General features: G+C 54.1%; 1 protein-coding gene across 1 annotated transcript in view; it reads right to left on the bottom strand.

The window, feature by feature from the left end:
• Nucleotides 1–15335, bottom strand: part of STK10 (serine/threonine kinase 10) — a 44127-nt gene extending 28792 nt beyond the window's left edge. The window contains exons 1-2 of the mRNA XM_056502631.1: nt 15097–15335; nt 4661–4825 (exon numbers count right to left, since the gene is read on the bottom strand). Coding sequence (XP_056358606.1) covers nt 4661–4825; nt 15097–15252 — 321 coding nt within the window. The 5' untranslated portion in view covers nt 15253–15335. The remainder of the gene's footprint in view (nt 1–4660; nt 4826–15096) is intronic.
• Between the last annotated feature and the right edge of the window lie 1906 nt (nt 15336–17241).

Raw genomic sequence — 17241 nt, 5'->3', positions numbered from 1 at the left:
GCAGGGAGAGGGGACAGAGGATGTCACCCAGGCAGAGGAAAGGGACGGAGGATGTCACCCAGACAGGGTAAAGGGACTGAGGATGTCACCCAGACAGGGTAAAGGGACTGAGGATGTCACCCAGACATCTGATCACAGCATCCCAGCTGGCAGGGACACTGTCCCCAGGCTGGAGCAGAAGTGACCACCCACTTCAGTCATGCTGCTCTGAACAGCAAGCTGCTGACCCTGGGCATGCAGCAAAGTGCCCAAACCCCTGGGCTGCATCACTTTTTCCACTCTGCAGCTGTGGCCAAGACGAGGAGCTGCCCCTGAGGACCCTGTGGTGTCCTTGCTGCATCCCCAGCCCCAGGGCCAGGCACTGCCCTGTCCTGCTGATCCCTGCCCACACCTGCTCCTCTCCCACCCACCCTGCTGAAGCTCCTGGGGGTGTTTTGCAGTTCTGCCCCAATTCTGGACTGGTGGGAATTTGGAAACCAGTCCAGCAAACCCCACCCCCACACTGGTTTTCCCAGTGGGGCCGATCCTGCAGCAGCTCCCGTGTCCCAGGGAGGGATTGGGATTTTTGTTCCTGCAGCTGGGGCAAGGAGGAAGGGAGAGGATTGCTGTTCCCCTGGGATGCTGGCCAGCCCTTCAGCAAAGTTTGGGATCACTTTGTTTTCCTGGGTTTTCCCTTGGCTGTGTCCGAGAGCTGCAAACAAAGTTCAAGAACTTCTGGGGGAAGTTTGGTACAAAGCTCCAGGAGCAGGAGGCCAAGTAGGAAGGGCTGCAGCTCTGCTGCCAAGTGGAGACTTAAAGGGACACAAAGAGCCCTGGGATTCCTCAGGGACTGAGCCTGGAGAGCTGCTCTGGTCCAGCATTCACACAAACACATCCCTGCAGGCAGCCAGCCAAGCTCACCCTGCAGGACATCCCTGCAAGTTGAGATAACACCCTCTGCTAAGGAAAGCTGTGGGGAACCTGATCCTGCTGCCAGCCCCCTGTTCTCTTTGTTTTAAAGGAGAGGTATTGCCAGGCTCAGAATGAAACACTGCACATGCTTTACATAGCCAGTGCATGGGTAATGAGCATTTCTTGATGCTACAGGATTTTCAAGAATGCCCAAATCTCCAGTCAATATCAAAGGGGGAGCAATCCCAAAAGTCCCTGGCTGAGCAGGTCAGGGCCTGCCCACTGAAAATGCAAAGAGCTTTTTTTTTTTAAAGGTGAGTACAAAGAACAGCACAGAGTCTGTGCCAGCTGCAGGATTTGTACCCAGACAGGAGAGCCCTGAGCTGGGTAAATGAACATTCCCCAGTGGCCAGGCAGGCAGGGTTACCTGCTCTGTGCAGCAATCTCTGCTTTGATCTCAGGAAATAACTGTTTATTCCAAACCCCTCTTGCCACGGCAACTGTGGGGCAGGGAGGGGACACAACACAGCTCCCCTAGGGAAGCTGTCCCACCAGCAGCACAGTGCTCCAGATGAAATTCGAATTAATTCCTAGAGATTCCTGCAGCAGCATCTCAGGCTCCTGCTTTCCTGCCCTGCTGGGTTTTTTTTGGGCACAGCAGCATCCCCTGGGAGCAGAGGTTTCCTGCAGGGAAGGTCAGGATCTTCACAGCAAACAGAACTCTCCTCCCCTCCCCTCTCTTATCACTGCTCTGGCTGGGGAGGAGACACTGGGAAACAGCAGATCAAAAGTTCCTCCCTTCCTCTGAGCTCTCACTCTTTTTTTATTTTTTGTTGTTGTTGTTTTGGAAGGGGAAAAAAAAATCTCCCAAACACTCAGCCCTCGAGAGGGACACAGAACATAAGAGCTCTTGTTTTCCTTTCCCATTTTGTAATAATTATCAGTGAAAAATTCTGTTCAAAGCAAGCAAACCCCATTCCTAAGCCACAAACAACTTTTAAAAGTCCATTTTAAAAGCTGTGTTGTATTGGGTGAGGGGGATTTGCTTCTGTGTTTCCCAGTCCTGCACCACACTGCAGAAAAAGAGACTTTAAAACCAAACTCAAACCAAACTCTTAAAAAAAAAAAAAAAACCAAAGTATGAGAATCTCAGCTTTCATTTGGTGCCCCCATTTCCAGCAGCCAGGATTTATGCAAAAGAACACGAAATGCCACGGGGCTTGTAATAAAAATGAAATAAAATCCTGAAAGCTCTCACCAGGGCAGTTTTGCAGCTTCCCTGGGCTGTTTTCAAGCAGCACAAAACTTTCTTGGCCTCTGCCACGAGCAAAGGAAAGGAGATGGAGGGGGATGGAAGGAGATAGGAGCTGCTGGCAGGGCTCAGCCTCTCTGCAGAGGATTCAGATCCCACCAGTTTTATTCCTGGGCTTCTCCCAGCCTTTGCTCACAGTGGGCTTTGCTCCATCCCACACAAGAACTGAGGTTTTCCTCCTTTTATTTTCGATGCCAATCAGGTGTGAAACCTGGAGGGATTCTCTGGTTTGTGTTTTCCTTTCAGTGCTGTGGGTTTCCCAGCAGCTGCTGGAGGATGAGCCACTTCCCCTTGCACAGAAAGGTTTTCTGCCCCATCAATATTTCATGTCCCCTCTTGGCTGCTGGAGCCTGGCAGAGGACCTGACACAGCTCAGGGGGACCAGGAGGGCTCCTCACACATTTTCCTTGTTCATTCAAGGCAAGAGCAGCCAGGCTGGTTTAGGAAAAGCCCCTCTCAGGCTGCCTGTGGCTCTGAGCTGTGAATTATTCAAGAGCCAAAGAGCTGCTGCCATCCAGGAGCTTGGGCACCTCTCCTCTGGAATATTCTCCAGCAGGGAAACCACAGACAGGCACCCCCAGAGCCACTCTGAGAATCCAGGCACCCACCATGCAAATGATCCAGGAAAATGCTGCTGCAGAAACTGCACGGACAGAAAGGAGGATGGGATGTGGGCAGAACAACAAAAGCTGCTGTTTGGATTTGGATGCAAATTTTCCCCAGCACTGGTCACCGAGAAGAGGAAGGTTTTGACTTTTAGGGACTTGCAGAAGTAAAGCAGCCTGGCTTAGTGACTCCCCTGCAAGCCAGGAAAGAGTGGAGCATTAATAAAAGCAGCCTGAGCAATGACATGCAAACTCTGCCCCAACAATGAAATAAAGAGAAGGATCCTGCTCACAGAACAATGGTGGGGCTGGATCCTGTCAGGAGGTTCATTTTAGGAGCACTGGACATCACAAAGGCAGAGGAAAGAAAGGAAAGGAAAAGGAAAAGGAAAAGGAAAAGGAAAAGGAAAAGGGAAAAGGAAAAGGGAAAAGGGGAAAAGGGAAAAGGGAAAAGGGAAAAGGGAAAAGGAAAAGGGAAAAGGGAAAAGGGAAAAGGGAAAAGGGAAAAGGGAAAAGGGAAAAGGGAAAAGGGAAAAGCTCCCAGGGCAGGGAGGAGGTGGGGAGAGGGAAGGTGACATTTCAGAGAAGGAGCCAGGGCAGATAAAGCAGCCTCATCTCCCAGCCTGGCTCAGGGTGTGTTTGCCTTTTTTCTTTAGCCCAGATTAATCCTGCTGCACTTGCAATCCATCCAAATCCCCTCCTAGGAGGGATGTTTGTCCTTCCCCTCCTCAGCAGAGTACACATTTACTTTGCTCTTTAGCACACCCAGGGCTCAGAATCCATCCAAAATACCAAGTGCACAGCTCAGCTCCCTCGAGAGCAGGAGGCAGAGCAGAAACACTCCAGCTCTCCAAGCTGGGTGTTCCAGAGAGCTCAGGGGTTTTATCCACGGATTTTTAAATAGGGAGACACATCCTGACATTGCAAAAGCTGCTTGCTGAATCAGCCCAGTAAAACATCCCTGTCCTGCATTGCTCCAGACTGGGATTGTCCAGGCAGGGACTGGCAGCTCCAACAGCTCAGCTCAAAAACTGAGATCCCTTCTCTAACTCTATTAAATTGACTCAGGAGGCCACAAAGATATCTGACTCATTAAAAACAGGAAGGAAAATGCACCAGAGCTGCTGAATGCACCCTCTGCCACTCTGATTTCCTGCAGTTAAAGGAGGAGCAGCTGAACTGGCTGAGATGGGTTGGAAATCCTCCTGCCCACCCCATTCCCACAATCCTGACAGGCAGAGAGATATCTGACACCCAGGGGCTCATCCCCTCAGCACAGAGCACAGGAAGGTCCTTTCACACTCAGCTTCCTCTGCTGAGAGAGCAGCAGGCAGGGGAAATAAAAAATGAGACAGAAACCTGCTGGGCTGGGGCAGAGAGCTGCAGGAACCTGCTGTTCCAGCCCCTGCACCAACCCACTCCATTGCATTTTATGTCCCTGCACCTCCACAGCCACGGGAAATGCAGCTCTTGCTATCAGCTCTGCATCACCAGTGCTGAGCCACTAACCCAGAAAATCAGCTGGAAGAAAATCTTTCTCCAAATCAGCTTCCAGATTTTCTTCACCCCTTTCCAGCTGGTGTTTTTTTAAAAGAGAGAGGAACTTCTTGGTGATGCTTTTTCTACCTTTACAAACCCATAATGGTGGAAAGAAGAAAAAACAACACAACTTCTACTTCCCTGTGAAGATCCCTTGGGTTTTTACAGGCAGCTTTAGTTGGGTGATAAAGCCAGCAGGGAAAATCCAGAGCACAGGGCTCATGGCTCATTTCTGATGCTCAGGCAGCCCCAGAGGTTTTGTGTCACTGTGGCCAGGCTGTGAGCAGTGAGATGTGCTGGTCCCAGCCCTTACCCAGAGCTTGCCATCCCAGTAGAAGGCTCCCAGCAGTTTGACAATGTGGGGGTGGTCACAGGTGGCCAGGATCTCAATCTCCACCATGTAATCCTCCAGCTCATCCTCACTCTTGGTCTCGATCACCTTGGCAGCTGCCAGAGCTCCAGTTTCCTTGTTCTTGGCCTGGAAGGGAAAAACAGGGCGAGTTCAGAGATAGTGGGGAGCACAGAATTCCAGCTGCTGCCATTCCTGCTGCTGCCATTCCTGCTGTTCCCATCCCTGCTGTTCCCATTCCTGCTGTTCCCATCCCTGCTGTTCCCATTCCTGCTGCTCCCATTCCTGTTCCCATTCCTGCTGCTCCCATTCCTGTTCCCATCCCTGCTGCTCCCATCCCTGCTGTTCCCATCCCTGCTGTTCCCATTCCTGCTGCTCCCATTCCTGTTCCCATTCCTGCTGTTCCCATTCCTGTTCCCATTCCTGCTGTTCCCATTCCTGCTGTTCCCATTCCTGCTGCTCCCATTCCTACTGCCATTCCTGCTGCTCCCATTCCTGTTCCCATTCCTGCTGCTCCCATCCCTGCTGCTCCCATTCCTGCTGTTCCCATTCCTGCTGTTCCCATTCCTGCTGTTCCCATTCCTGTTCCCATTCCTGCTGTTCCCATTCCTGCTGTTCCCATTCCTGTTCCCATTCCTGCTGTTCCCATTCCTGCTGTTCCCATTCCTGCTGTTCCCATTCCTGCTGCTCCCATTCCTGCTGCTCCCATTCCTGCTCCTGTCATTCCTGCTGTTCCCATCCCTGCTGCTCCCATTCCTGCTGTTCCCATTCCTGCTGTTCCCATTCCTGCTGTTCCCATTCCTGTTCCCATTCCTGCTGTTCCCATTCCTGCTGTTCCCATTCCTGCTGTTCCCATTCCTGCTGTTCCCATTCCTGCTGCTCCCATTCCTGCTGTTCCCATTCCTGCTGTTCCCATTCCTGCTGTTCCCATTCCTGCTGTTCCCATTCCTGCTGTTCCCATTCCTGCTGTTCCCATTCCTGCTGCTCCCATTCCTGCTGCTCCCATTCCTGCTGCTCCCATTCCTGCTCTCAGCTTGGCTGGTCCCAGCCATCCCAGCAGGACGAAACCTGCAGAGGCATTTCTGCTTCCTGCAGCTGCCCACAGCTTCAGAGTGCCTGGATCCTCCTTCCCCCTCCAGGCCAAAGCCCAAACCACTTCCCAGCACAGGGAGATGGAGACTTTTAGGAAAGGAGATGTGTCCTGTTATCTGCAGCATGGAGGGAAAAAAGGAAACCAAGGAAACCTCAAAGTCTAGGAGCTCTCTGGTGATATCTAGTGAATCACTAGAAATCCTGAGTGTGCAGATAATGCAGGAGTGCAGCCAGGTGGGGATGGGGCTCTGCTCAGGAGGAGAGGGAACATCCTTAGGAAAGGCTCGGGGTGGAATCAGCAGGAATTTCCCCATGGAAAAGTGCTCAGGGCTGGAACTGCCCAGGGGGTTTGGAGGTGGCACTCAGTGCTCTGGGGTCAGACCTGGTGATGCTGAAGTCTTTCCCAGCCTCAGGGATTCTGTGACTTTGTCAAATTCCCAGTCCAGCTGCAGCAGATGTGTCACACGTGGGGGAGGGCTGAGACAGGAGCTGCTGACTCAGGAGCATCCAGACATTCCCAGGAGCTCACTGAGTCACAGAATTCCCTCCAGCTCACCCACTGCTCCCCACTGACACAATTCCAGCTCCTTCCCTTCCTTCCTTACATCTCCCCCATCATTTGAATTGTAAAACTTAATTCAAGCCAAAATTTCCTTTATATATATAGGAAAACCAGTATTTCTCTATCAGCTTGATTTTTAAGCTTCAAATTTAGTTTCTGTATTTAATTTCAAAACCACTGTATGAAGAGCATGAATTCTGTATTACAGAATGATTTTGATACAAGATTTGATACAGAATGATTTTAATACAATGGTGTTGAAATTGAAATTTTGAAATTGCCACTGTGGATGGAATCCCTGGAGGAGCTGGCCAAGCTCTGCTTGTGACCTTCCTTCACTCTGCAGTTGACATCTCTGTGCTTGGAGAAGCTGTGGGGGGAGATTACAGGAGGATTAATTCCTGCTGTAAACACACAAACCCCCCTGAGCAGCTTCACACAGCTTGGGTGACACCATGGCCACGTGCCCAGGGACAGGAGGGAGGAATAGCAGGAAAATCCTGCAGCAGAGGCAGGGAAACCAGGGATCTGTGCTGTGTTTGGAAGTGCTGCTGCACTCCAGGATTGGCAGGGACAGGGGGCAAACAGGCAGGACAGCAGCTCCTGCTGCCTCCAGGAGAAATGAGGGGGTTTCTTGAGCCCAGCCTGGCTGGGGTCTCACCAAGGCAGCAGCAGATGCTCTCAGGGAGGAGATGTGGAAGGAGCACAGGGAAAAGCTCAGCCCTTCCAAACAGGAGCAAAAAGTGCCCCAGTGTGTTTGCTCTGCACTTAGAGAGCTGGGAGGGCTCCAAGAGGGGAAGTAAATATTGTGAGAAGAGGTGGGGCTTCCCCTGGAGCTCTGCTTCCCACCAGCAGGGCCCTGCAGGATGCTGGGCAGCAGGAGAAGCCCAGGAGCAGGGCAGGAGTGGGCTGGGGGTCAGGGCTGGCAATCAGTGAATTGTGCTGGGGTGAGCCCAGCCATCCACTGTCCCTGCTCCATGCCAGGTGAGCAGCAAGAGCTGTCCTGAGCAATGTCCTCCCATCCCTGCCCCTTTCCTTGTCCCTGAGCTCCCAAGGGAGCATCTCCCATGTCCCACATCCCTCAGCTGGCTCAGGGAGGTCACAACAGTTCCTCACCCCAGAGGAAATGGGAGCAGCATCCCCAAGGAAAAACCAGCTCAGGACATCACAACTCTGGAGGCAGGAAGCTCCCATGGGCAGGGGACAATGTCACTGTGCAGCCCAGAAGGGACCAGACTGACCCTGGGATGGCAGAAGAACCTGAAGCAGGGAGGAGACCTGAGATCGTGGGGTGAGCAGGTTTTGGGAAATCACCCCCACAGCAGCTCTGGAGGATCAGCCCTGGCCCAGGCTGGGCTGTTCATCCCTTGCTGATGTGTCCATGGCCCCTCTGAGCCCCAGCTCCCACACCAGAGGCAGGTGCACAGGAAATGCTGAACTGAGCCCAGCAAGCCACACTGGGCATCATGGAAACTGAAATTCTGCATGTTCTGCCCCAGCCCTGACACCAGGCTACAGCCACATCCCAGCTGTAAGATCCCAAAAAAACTGTTCTATGTTTTAGCTCCTCCACTCCTGGGCATTTCAATCCCACTGATAATTTATCCTTGGGGTTCTAATTAGCACAAAATAATTAAAAATTGAGCAGACAGCTGCCAGCACAGTGCCCAGGAGGTGCTGCTGAACTCCAGGGGGGTTCACTGGAGTCATTTAAACCCCAAAAACCCCTCGTGGCCACCAGCAGCCCCTGAGCAAGTCACTGGTGACAGGTCCCTGCAGGAACAGGGCTGGAATGTGCATTCCACAAATGTCACATAAAAGTTACTCAGTAAACCACTGACAGAGAGCCAAGGCAGGGCCAAGCAGGAAACAGCAGAAAGGATTTTCCTGGAGAGCTCTGGAGCAAAGTGGGTGCTGGCCCTGCTGTTGCCAGTGCTGGGAATTTCTGGGATTGGGGATGAGCAGGATTGCTCCTGGAGGGAGGGAGGAGAGCAGAGCTGGGCTGGTGGCTCTGGGGCAGAGGTGGCTGCTCAGGTGGCAGCAGAGGCTCTTTGCTCTGCCTGTGACTCACCCCCAGCTATTGTGAAACCTGTGACAAACTCTGCAGCTATTTTAAGCACTCATTGCAGGAAGGCTGCAGGCTCAGGACAGGCAGTTTCTAGGTGAGGCAGAGGAAAGCCCTGCCTGAACTCTTCCTGCCACAGAAAGAACTGAGAGCTGCCCAGCACCAGCTCATTCACAGCCAGTATCTCCCCAGGCCACAGAACCAGCCTCACATCCTATCATGCCACCAGATTTTGGTGTCAGCCCTCCTTGCCAGCCCTGTCCCCATGCCAGGAGAGCTGATGTTTCATTTATCACCAAATGGGAGCCCCAGAAAGAGCCTGGAGGTCACGGGGATGCTGCACTGGGGGGTGAGAGCTGGGGCTGCCCCACCCCACTCCTGCTCTGTGGGACACTGCTCCCTCACAGGGATTAAATAATGATTAATTACCTCCTGATGAACCTGGCATCAACAAACAAACACAGAACAGCTGCAGTCAGTAAATATCAATATTGAGCAAATAATCGATGGGAGCTGGAATGGAGATAGGCTGAGGAAGTTGGGGCTGCTCAGCCTGGGGAAGTGAAGATTTGGGGTGACCTCACTGTGGCTTCCAGTGCCTGAAGGGCTAAAAAACCCAGAGGAATGGGAATGTCAGACACAGGGAATGGCTTCACACTGACAGAGCAGGGCTAGAGGGATGTTGGGAAGGAATTGCTCCTGTGAGGGGGGTGATGCCTGGCACAGGTGCCCAGAGCAGCTGTGGCTGCCCCTGGAGCACCCTGGGCTGGTGAAGCTGTCCCTGCCCGTGGCAGGGCTGGAATGAGCTGAGCTTTAGGGTCCCTTCCATCCCAAACCATCCCATGGCTCCCAACCAAACAGAAGCCACAGATGAATCCTGCTGGGGGTTTGTGTGAAAGGCTGGGCTCAGACCTGGTGCCACCTCACAGAGCAGTCGGTGACACTGCCCTGTCCCCAGCCCCCACCCTGCCCCAGCACTGCTGCTCTGGCAGCTGTGGAGACATCTCAGCAAGAAGGAAGGGGAAGTGGCTTGTGAAACACCCCAAAAACCGTTTATAAAAAAAAATATTAAAAAGCAGAAACGCCTTCCTTTGGTTTTACAAGCAGAGGGCAGGGAGAGCAGCCCCAGCAGAGAGCTCAGCTCCAGCCACAGAGCTGCCAAACAGAAATGTGACCAGAGCACACAAAAGCACCAAGCACTGCACAAACACCAGGCACACACAAACACAAACACCAGGCACACACAAACACCAAACACACACAAACACCACGAACACACAAACACCAAACACACACACAAACACCAAACACACACACAAACACCAAACACACACACAAACACCAAACACACACAAACACCAAACACACACAAACACCAAACACACACAAACACCAAACACACACAAACACCAAACACACACAAACACCAAACACACACAAACACCAAACACACACAAACACCAAGAACACACAAACACCAGGCACACACAAACACCAAACACATACAAACACCAAACACACACAAACACAAACACACACACAAACACCAAACACACACAAACACCAGGAACACACAAACACCAAACACACACACAAACACCTCTCCTGCCTTAAAAGCTCAGGAAAGAGGGGGCAGAGATGAGGAACCCACAGAGCTGCACGTGATGCTTCAGACCTTGCACCCAAACAGAGGCAGAGGCTCAGCAGAGGGTTTGGGGCTGTTGTGCTGTGCTGGAACCACCCACAGAAAGGTGAGACACGTGCACACAAACAGGAAGGACTGAGGAGAGAGGGAAGCTCCACATTGACCCAAAATCTTCAGCCTAAGGTCCTTCAAATCAGGGCTCCCTGGAAGAGCAGGGTGCTCCAAGCCAGCATTCCTGGTCTGGTCTTCATTCAGATAGTGCCACAAGAGTGAAAAAATAAATAAAAAATAGAGGGGAAAAAAAGCCATCCAGCCAGCTCTGAGTTTCCTAGCAACTCCCTGCAACAGATTTGGTCCCAGAGGGCCCTTGAGTGGCTGTGACACCCAAGAGGCAAGGAGTGGGCTCAGGCTGGCAGGGCAGGGCTGGCTGGCTGGCAGCCCTCTCTCCTGGGCTGAAAAGCATCAGCTCAGCAAGGCCCTGGCAGGGGAATAAAACACTCAGCCCTCCCCTGGCTCCAGAGCTGCCAGGGTGGCCCAGCACTGCTGGCACTTCCCTCTGCAGAGGGAATAAGGGGCAGGAGCAGATCCCAGCTCTGAGCAGAACCAAGAGCAGCTGCTCTGCTGGGCACAGCCTCTCCCACCCCCAGACACCCCCCGGCTTCTGGCTGAGCAAATAAAGGCAGGCACAGGAGCTCAGGGAGGTGGGAATGTCAGGCAGGTTCTGCTGGTGCCTGTGAGGAGCAGTTTGGGGGGTGAGGATGCAGCTCCAAGGACAAAGAGCTCTGCTCTGTGCCAGGGACACGCTGCCCCTCAGCCCCAGCCCTGGCAGTGCCACTGGGTGGGGACACAGCACAGCCACCCCCTCAGCCCTGGGGACACCCAGCCACAGGGGCTGGACCTGAGAGAACCCCACATTTACAGGCAGCAGCACCCCACGGGCAAGGAAAGGAGCCTTTCCTCCGAGCAAACTGGATTCTCAGGAGATACAGCATGTTAAAAATCCTGAGAAGTGCAGGGAAGTTTTTCTGAGCAGCAACAACCACCACGTGCTGGAGGGTGAGAGGCTCTGAGCTGCCCACAGCTCCCACTGCCAGGATCTGGGCTGTGCCACTGAAGTCATTGCCAAAATATTTAGGCCACAGAGAGCTGTCCCTGTCCCCTGTCACACTGAGACAGCCACAGAGCACAGCCCACGCTTCCATCCACTGCAAGTGAAAATCAAGTTTAAAGCTCAGCCAGGTTTAACATTGTTAAACCTTCCCATTCCTCTTTCCCAAGCAAAGAGATTTTAATGAAACCTTTCAGCTGTTCCAAAGGACAAGACCACGATTTGATCCTGCATTTTTGATGGCTAATCAGCTCAAACTTGCCCTGCTTCTGTTTTCCTTCCCTTTTCTTTCTCAAAGTTAGCTCAGCAGATTAACATCCCTCTGTGACACCCTTTCCAGGAATTAAAGGTTAAGCTGTAGAATCACAGAAGGATTTGGGCAGGAAGAGACCTTAATGCTCATTTTGCTGCTGTGAGCAGGGACACCTTCCACTAGCCCAGGTGGCTCCAAGCTGGCCTTGGGCATTCCCAGGGATCCAGGGGCAGCCACAGCTGCTCTGTGCCCCCTGTGCCAGGGAACAATTCCTTCCCCAAATCCCATTTAAAGCTGCTCCCTGCACGGATCAAACCAGGAGCTGAGCCTGGATCACCCGAGCCAGCGCAGGTTGGGTGATGAGCAGAGAGATCTGAGTGCCAGGATCGCTGTGGTGCCCAGGAACAGCCCCAACAACCCAACAATCAGCCTTTCATTGCCCGGGGGCACAGCACCGACAGCAGCACAACCCATCAGATATAACCCAAATTCTCATTTTTAAAAGAAGAAAGGAGCGCAAACGGCACAAAAGGCAGCGCTGGTGACTCGCTGTGCCCCCGGGCCCGGCGGGACGGAGCTGCTCGAAGGCGATTCCAGGCGAACAAAGCCAAGAACCCCCTTTCCCAGCAGCGGGGGCCGTGTCCCCACCCTGCCTTATCGGGGCAGTGTCCCCATCGGCCGGCGCTGGGCAGGGCAGATAGCGCTGCCTGTCCTCGCCAAGGGGCAGCTCTGAGAGCCGGGGCATCCCTCCTGCGGGCTCTGCAGGAATTCTCCGTTTGGCAGCGCTCAGAGGATGCAGGGATGCTGCTTTCACCCCGAGCATCTTCCCCGAGAGCTCTGCCAATTGTCCCTCCCAAGTGACTCTGAGCATCTCTGCCACTTGTCCCTCCCAAGTGATGCCAGCTCTGAGCGACAACACAGATCCCTCTGGGTTCATGAGTGACATCTTGGGTGTTTTTTTCTAGAAAAAATAACTCTGCTTTTCTTCTTGTGAGGAATTTTAGGCTGGAGCCTCCCCACAGCTCCCCAGTGCTGGATTTAAGCTGTGGATGGGGTGGTGACAATGTCACCTGTGGGCTGCCACCATGTGCTCGTTGGAGCTCTGGCCTGGCCAAAACCACAGCATTCAGAGAAAGAACCATTTCCTCCCCACCCCCTCCTACTTTTCAGCTTCATTACCCTCTGCTCGACTGGTTCCTCACGCAGGCAGATCCTCTTTTGCTGAAAAAAGACTTTCTATAAAAGCAGGGAAATCCCAGCTGTCGTTTCTGCCAGCCACAGGTTTTTTAGGTTTGCTAAAACCATCCAGACTCCACTATAAATTTCATTCTTTTTTAATTAATATGTATTTAAATGAAGCCTGTCCTACTTTTGGAAGCATTTTGTGAAGCTTTGCTCAGCCCAGGGCACAGCTCCAGACGGGATTCCACAGGAATCCCCAAAATACCCTCCTGCTCACACCCAGCCTCATGAACCCAAATCCTACTAAACCCAGATTTATTTTTCCATCTTTCCACTCCTCAGTTTCTCCCAGGTCTGACTGCCCAGACCTTTCCAAGGGGACACAGCAGATGGCACACGGGGCAGGATGCAGGCTCAGGATTCCTTCCGGGAGTGGGAAAGGGGCGGAAAAGAGGCAGGAATTCACTCCCACATCCTGGAATCCTCAGGGCCCTGCAAACACTCAGCCTTGCTGCAAGCAGTGCCTTTAGTGAGAAAAATCAAATTGACTCGGAGGTCAAGAGAATGATTCAAATTGTTTTCTGAATTTTGGGTTTTCCTGGAGTGCAGGTGGGTTATTCAGCTGATTTTTTGGTGGGTTATTCTGAATTTTTTGGTGAGTTATTCTGAAGTTTTTGGTGAGTTATTCTGAAGTTTTTTGATGGCTCATTCTGCAATTTGTGATGGGTTACTCAGCTGCTGTTTTGGTGGGTTATTCTGATTTTTTTTCGTCAGCTGAGCAGCACAAGGCAAACTCCTTCTTTCACGTCCCACCTTACGTTCATCCCCTCCCCAGATATAAAAAGAAAAAAACACAAAGGAAGACAACAAAAAAAACCTTAGGTGAAGGGAAAACACGTCTCTGGTTATTACCTAAAATAAGGATTTATAGCACAGTACCCCCAAATAATTTGGGATTTTTAAATGAAGAAACAAATTCTTGGATGAGAATTCAAAATCCATCCATGACCGTTTGCCAGATGGGATGGAGAACAGGTGGAGAAGAGATCAAAGCAATGGAGAAGTGAAATGTTGCTAAATGCAATAAAATAACCCTTTGATTTCTGGCATGATGTTAAACCTCACCCTGCCTGGCAGGGTTAAAACTCCACAAAAGCAAAAATTTGCCTGAATATTCAAGTACCAGGAGGAGTGAACTTCTGGTTGTAAGTACATGGTGTCCACTGGGAGGTTTTTATTCTCATTTGGGTGAAAATGGGGATGAAAGGAGCTGAAGATGAGATGTTACTGCCTGGCAGGCTGACATGCTTCACCTACAGTAATAAAGTTACTCTGGCAATGGTTTTCTTGGCGTGAGGCTGGGGTTAATAACTGAGGCATTCATCTACAGCAGATTAAAAACCAAACCAGCCACCCCTAAAGCAGCTTTATTGTCTAATTCACCTACTTTGGGTACATTACACATATTTAAAATAGAAAGTGTTTAAATAATTATTTAAGTTTTCCTTTCTCTCAGAGGCCAGTGAAGTCATTTTACAATGTTTACCGGTTCCTGTCACCGCTTGAGAAACCTGAGCAAATAAAAAAAGCAAGGAATCCTCCGGGAGTGAGGGTTGCTACACACAAAGTGTTTCCAATGCACCTCACAAAACAGAATGGCAACAAGATTTCTACTGACGCTGCTTTCAGAAGGATAAATAGAGAAGGGATTTACATATGATTTTTAGGAATTGTGCTTTATTAGAAGATAGGATCCTTCACTAAAAAGTTTTTCTCAAAATTTAGCGCTCAGTTTTTTAGAGCTGCTGTCAAAATACGTGATAGAGATGAGAAATAAACAGCAAATCCCCCTGTCCAGCCACCTGCCTCCCTTCCTGGCTTATTTATCTCTCTTTTTTTTAATAAAGGCAACACCTTTTAAATGATCTAACGAGGCCATCAAAGCCCAGCTGCCCAAGAGGTGATTCCCACCCCTATTCCAAGGTGTGCCCGGGAGGCTCCTGCAGCCCAAAACTCCCGGCTCAGCCCGCACAGAACATTTCAGAGCCGCTGCTTCGGAGCGCAAAGTCCAGGGAATCTCTGGTCCTTGAAACCCCCGTCCCTAAACCCCGAGGTTAAACATTCACAGCGCTGGACGCGGCTCCTCTCGGCCCTCCCAGCCGCGGGGATATAAATAAAAAAAACCTCAAGACTCAAAAAAAACCCCACAAAAAATCCAAACTCGGAGACAGCGCTGGAAGTGCTGATTTCCAAGAAACCTCGCTCTCCATTCATTGCACCGGCGGGCTTGGCAGGGAGCGCCGGGGTCTGCCCACAAAAGCATCGCTCTGAAAAAAGGCGATTCAGGGCGGCAAAAAGTGAAAAAAAAAAAAAAAAAGAAACAAAAGTAGAAAAAGGCAAGAAAGAAAGAAGTTAAGGAGGCTTTTGTCCGTCCTTTCCCAGCCCGGCTCTCCCGGCTAACGGGACGCGGAGCGGCTCCAGCCGAGCACCCACCTTGTAGACTTTGCCGAAAGCTCCATCGCCCAGCTCGCCCACCACCTCCCACACCTCGCCGGGGTCCAGGTCTCGGCGGACATGCTCGTACTCCTTGGAGCGGCGCTTCTCGAAGGCGGAGAGGCGCAGGATGCGGCGGAAATTGGCGAAAGCCATCGCGGAGCGCGGAGCCGCCGCCGCCCCGGCCCCAGCGCGGAGCCCCGGAGCGGCGAGGCGGGACCGGCACCGGGGCCGCCCCCAGAGCGCATGGAACCGAGCCGCTCCACCTGCTGGGCTGGGCCGGGCTGGGCTGGGCTGGGACAGAGACATTGGCTGCCCGCGCCCTCTGCCCGCCCGCATCGGCCCGGCTCGGTCCGGGGATGGCACAGGCAGGGCACGGCTCGGTCCGGGGATGGCACAGGCAGGGCACGGTCCGGGGATGGCACAGGCAGGGCACGGTCCGGGGATGGCACAGACAGGGAACGGTCCGGGGATGGCACGGTACAGACAGGGCACGGCACCGCCCAGCACGGCTTGGCTCGGTCCTGGCATGGCACGGACAGGGCACGGCTCGAGCATGGCACAGACCAGGCACGGTCTGGGAATGGCACGGTACAGACAGGGCACGGCACCGCCCAGCACGGCTCGGCTCGGTCCGGGGATGGCACAGACAGGGCACGGCTCGAGCATGGCACAGACAGGGCACGGTCTGGGGATGGCACGGTACAGACAGGGCACGGCACCGCCCAGCACGGCTTGACTCGGTCCTGGCATGGCACAGACAGGGCAAGGTTCGAGCATGGCACAGACAGGGCACAGTCCGGGCACGGCTCGGCCCCGCACGGCTCGGCATGGCTCGATCCAGTCCGAGCATGGCACAGACAGGACACGGCTCGGTCCAGTCCGAGCATGGCACAGACAGGACACGGCTCGGTCCGGTCTGGACATGGCACAGACAAGACATGATTCGAGCATGGCACTGCCCCGCATGGCTCAGCTTGGCTCGGCTCTGTCCGGTCCGGATACGGCACAGACAGGGCACAGCCCGCCCAGACTGTCACGGCTCATCCCTGGATTTAGCTCATCCCGGGCACGGCTCATCCCGGGCACGGCTCAGCCTGGGCACGGCTCAGCCTGGGCACGGCTCAGCCTGGGCACGGCTCTGCCCTGGCACAGCACGGTTCGGTTTGGGTACAGCCCAGCGCTGCCCAGCCGGGTCAAGGTCCGGCACGGTTCAGCCCCGGTTCGCCCTCCCCGCTGTCTTGGCACGGTTCGGCCCGGGCAGAGCTCGGTTCGGTCCGGGCAGGGCTCGGTTCGGCCCGGGTAGGGCTCGGTTCAGCTCGGCAGGGCTCGGTTCGGCACGGGCAGGACTCGGTTCGGCCCGGGCAGGCCTCGGTTCGGCCCGGGCAGGGCTCGGTTCGGCACGGGCAGGGCTCGGTTCAGTCCGGGTACGGCTCGGTTCAGCCCGGTAGGGCTCGGTTCGGCCCGGTAGGGCTCGGTTCAGCCCGGTAGGGCTCGGTTCAGTCCAGGTACGGCTCGGTTCAGTCCAGGTACGGCTCGGTTCAGCCCGGTAGGGCTCGGTTCGGCCCGGTAGGGCTCGGTTCAGTCCAGGTACGGCTCGGTTCGGCCCGGGCGGGGCTCGGTTCAGTCCGGGTACGGCTCGGTTCGGCCCGGTAGGGCTCGGTTCGGCCCGGGCAGGGCTCGGTTCGGCCCGGGTACGGCTCGGTTCGGCCCGGGCAGGGCTCGGTTCGGCCCGGGTAGGGCTCGGTTCGGTCCGGGCAGGGCTCGGTTCGGCCCGGTACGGCTCGGTTCGGCCCGGGCAGGGCTCGGTTCGGCCCGGTACGGCTCGGTTCGGCCCGGGCAGGGCTCGGTTCGGCACGGCCGGGCCGGGAAGGAGCGGTGCCCCCGGCTGTGCCCGATGCCCGGTGCCCGCGGGGAAAACCCAAACCCCGCCCGATGCAGAACCGGACCCGAATCCGGACAGACGGACACCGGGCCAGCACCGGGAATTGCGGGTTGGGGATGTGACCCGGCCGTGCCCCGGGGGACACTCGCTGCTCCCCGCGGCGACATCCCGAGCTCCGGAACCGGGACTCGCCATCCCGTGTGGAATGGGGACATCTAGGGGACCCCCCCGGCGCTGCAGGACAGCGCAAAACCCGCCAA

The sequence above is a fragment of the Oenanthe melanoleuca genome, chromosome 13, assembly GCF_029582105.1.
Source record: "Oenanthe melanoleuca isolate GR-GAL-2019-014 chromosome 13, OMel1.0, whole genome shotgun sequence".
Lineage (NCBI taxonomy): Eukaryota > Metazoa > Chordata > Aves > Passeriformes > Muscicapidae > Oenanthe > Oenanthe melanoleuca.
The sequence above is the reverse complement of the archived record's forward strand: the minus strand, read 5'-3'. Positions and strand labels throughout refer to the sequence as shown.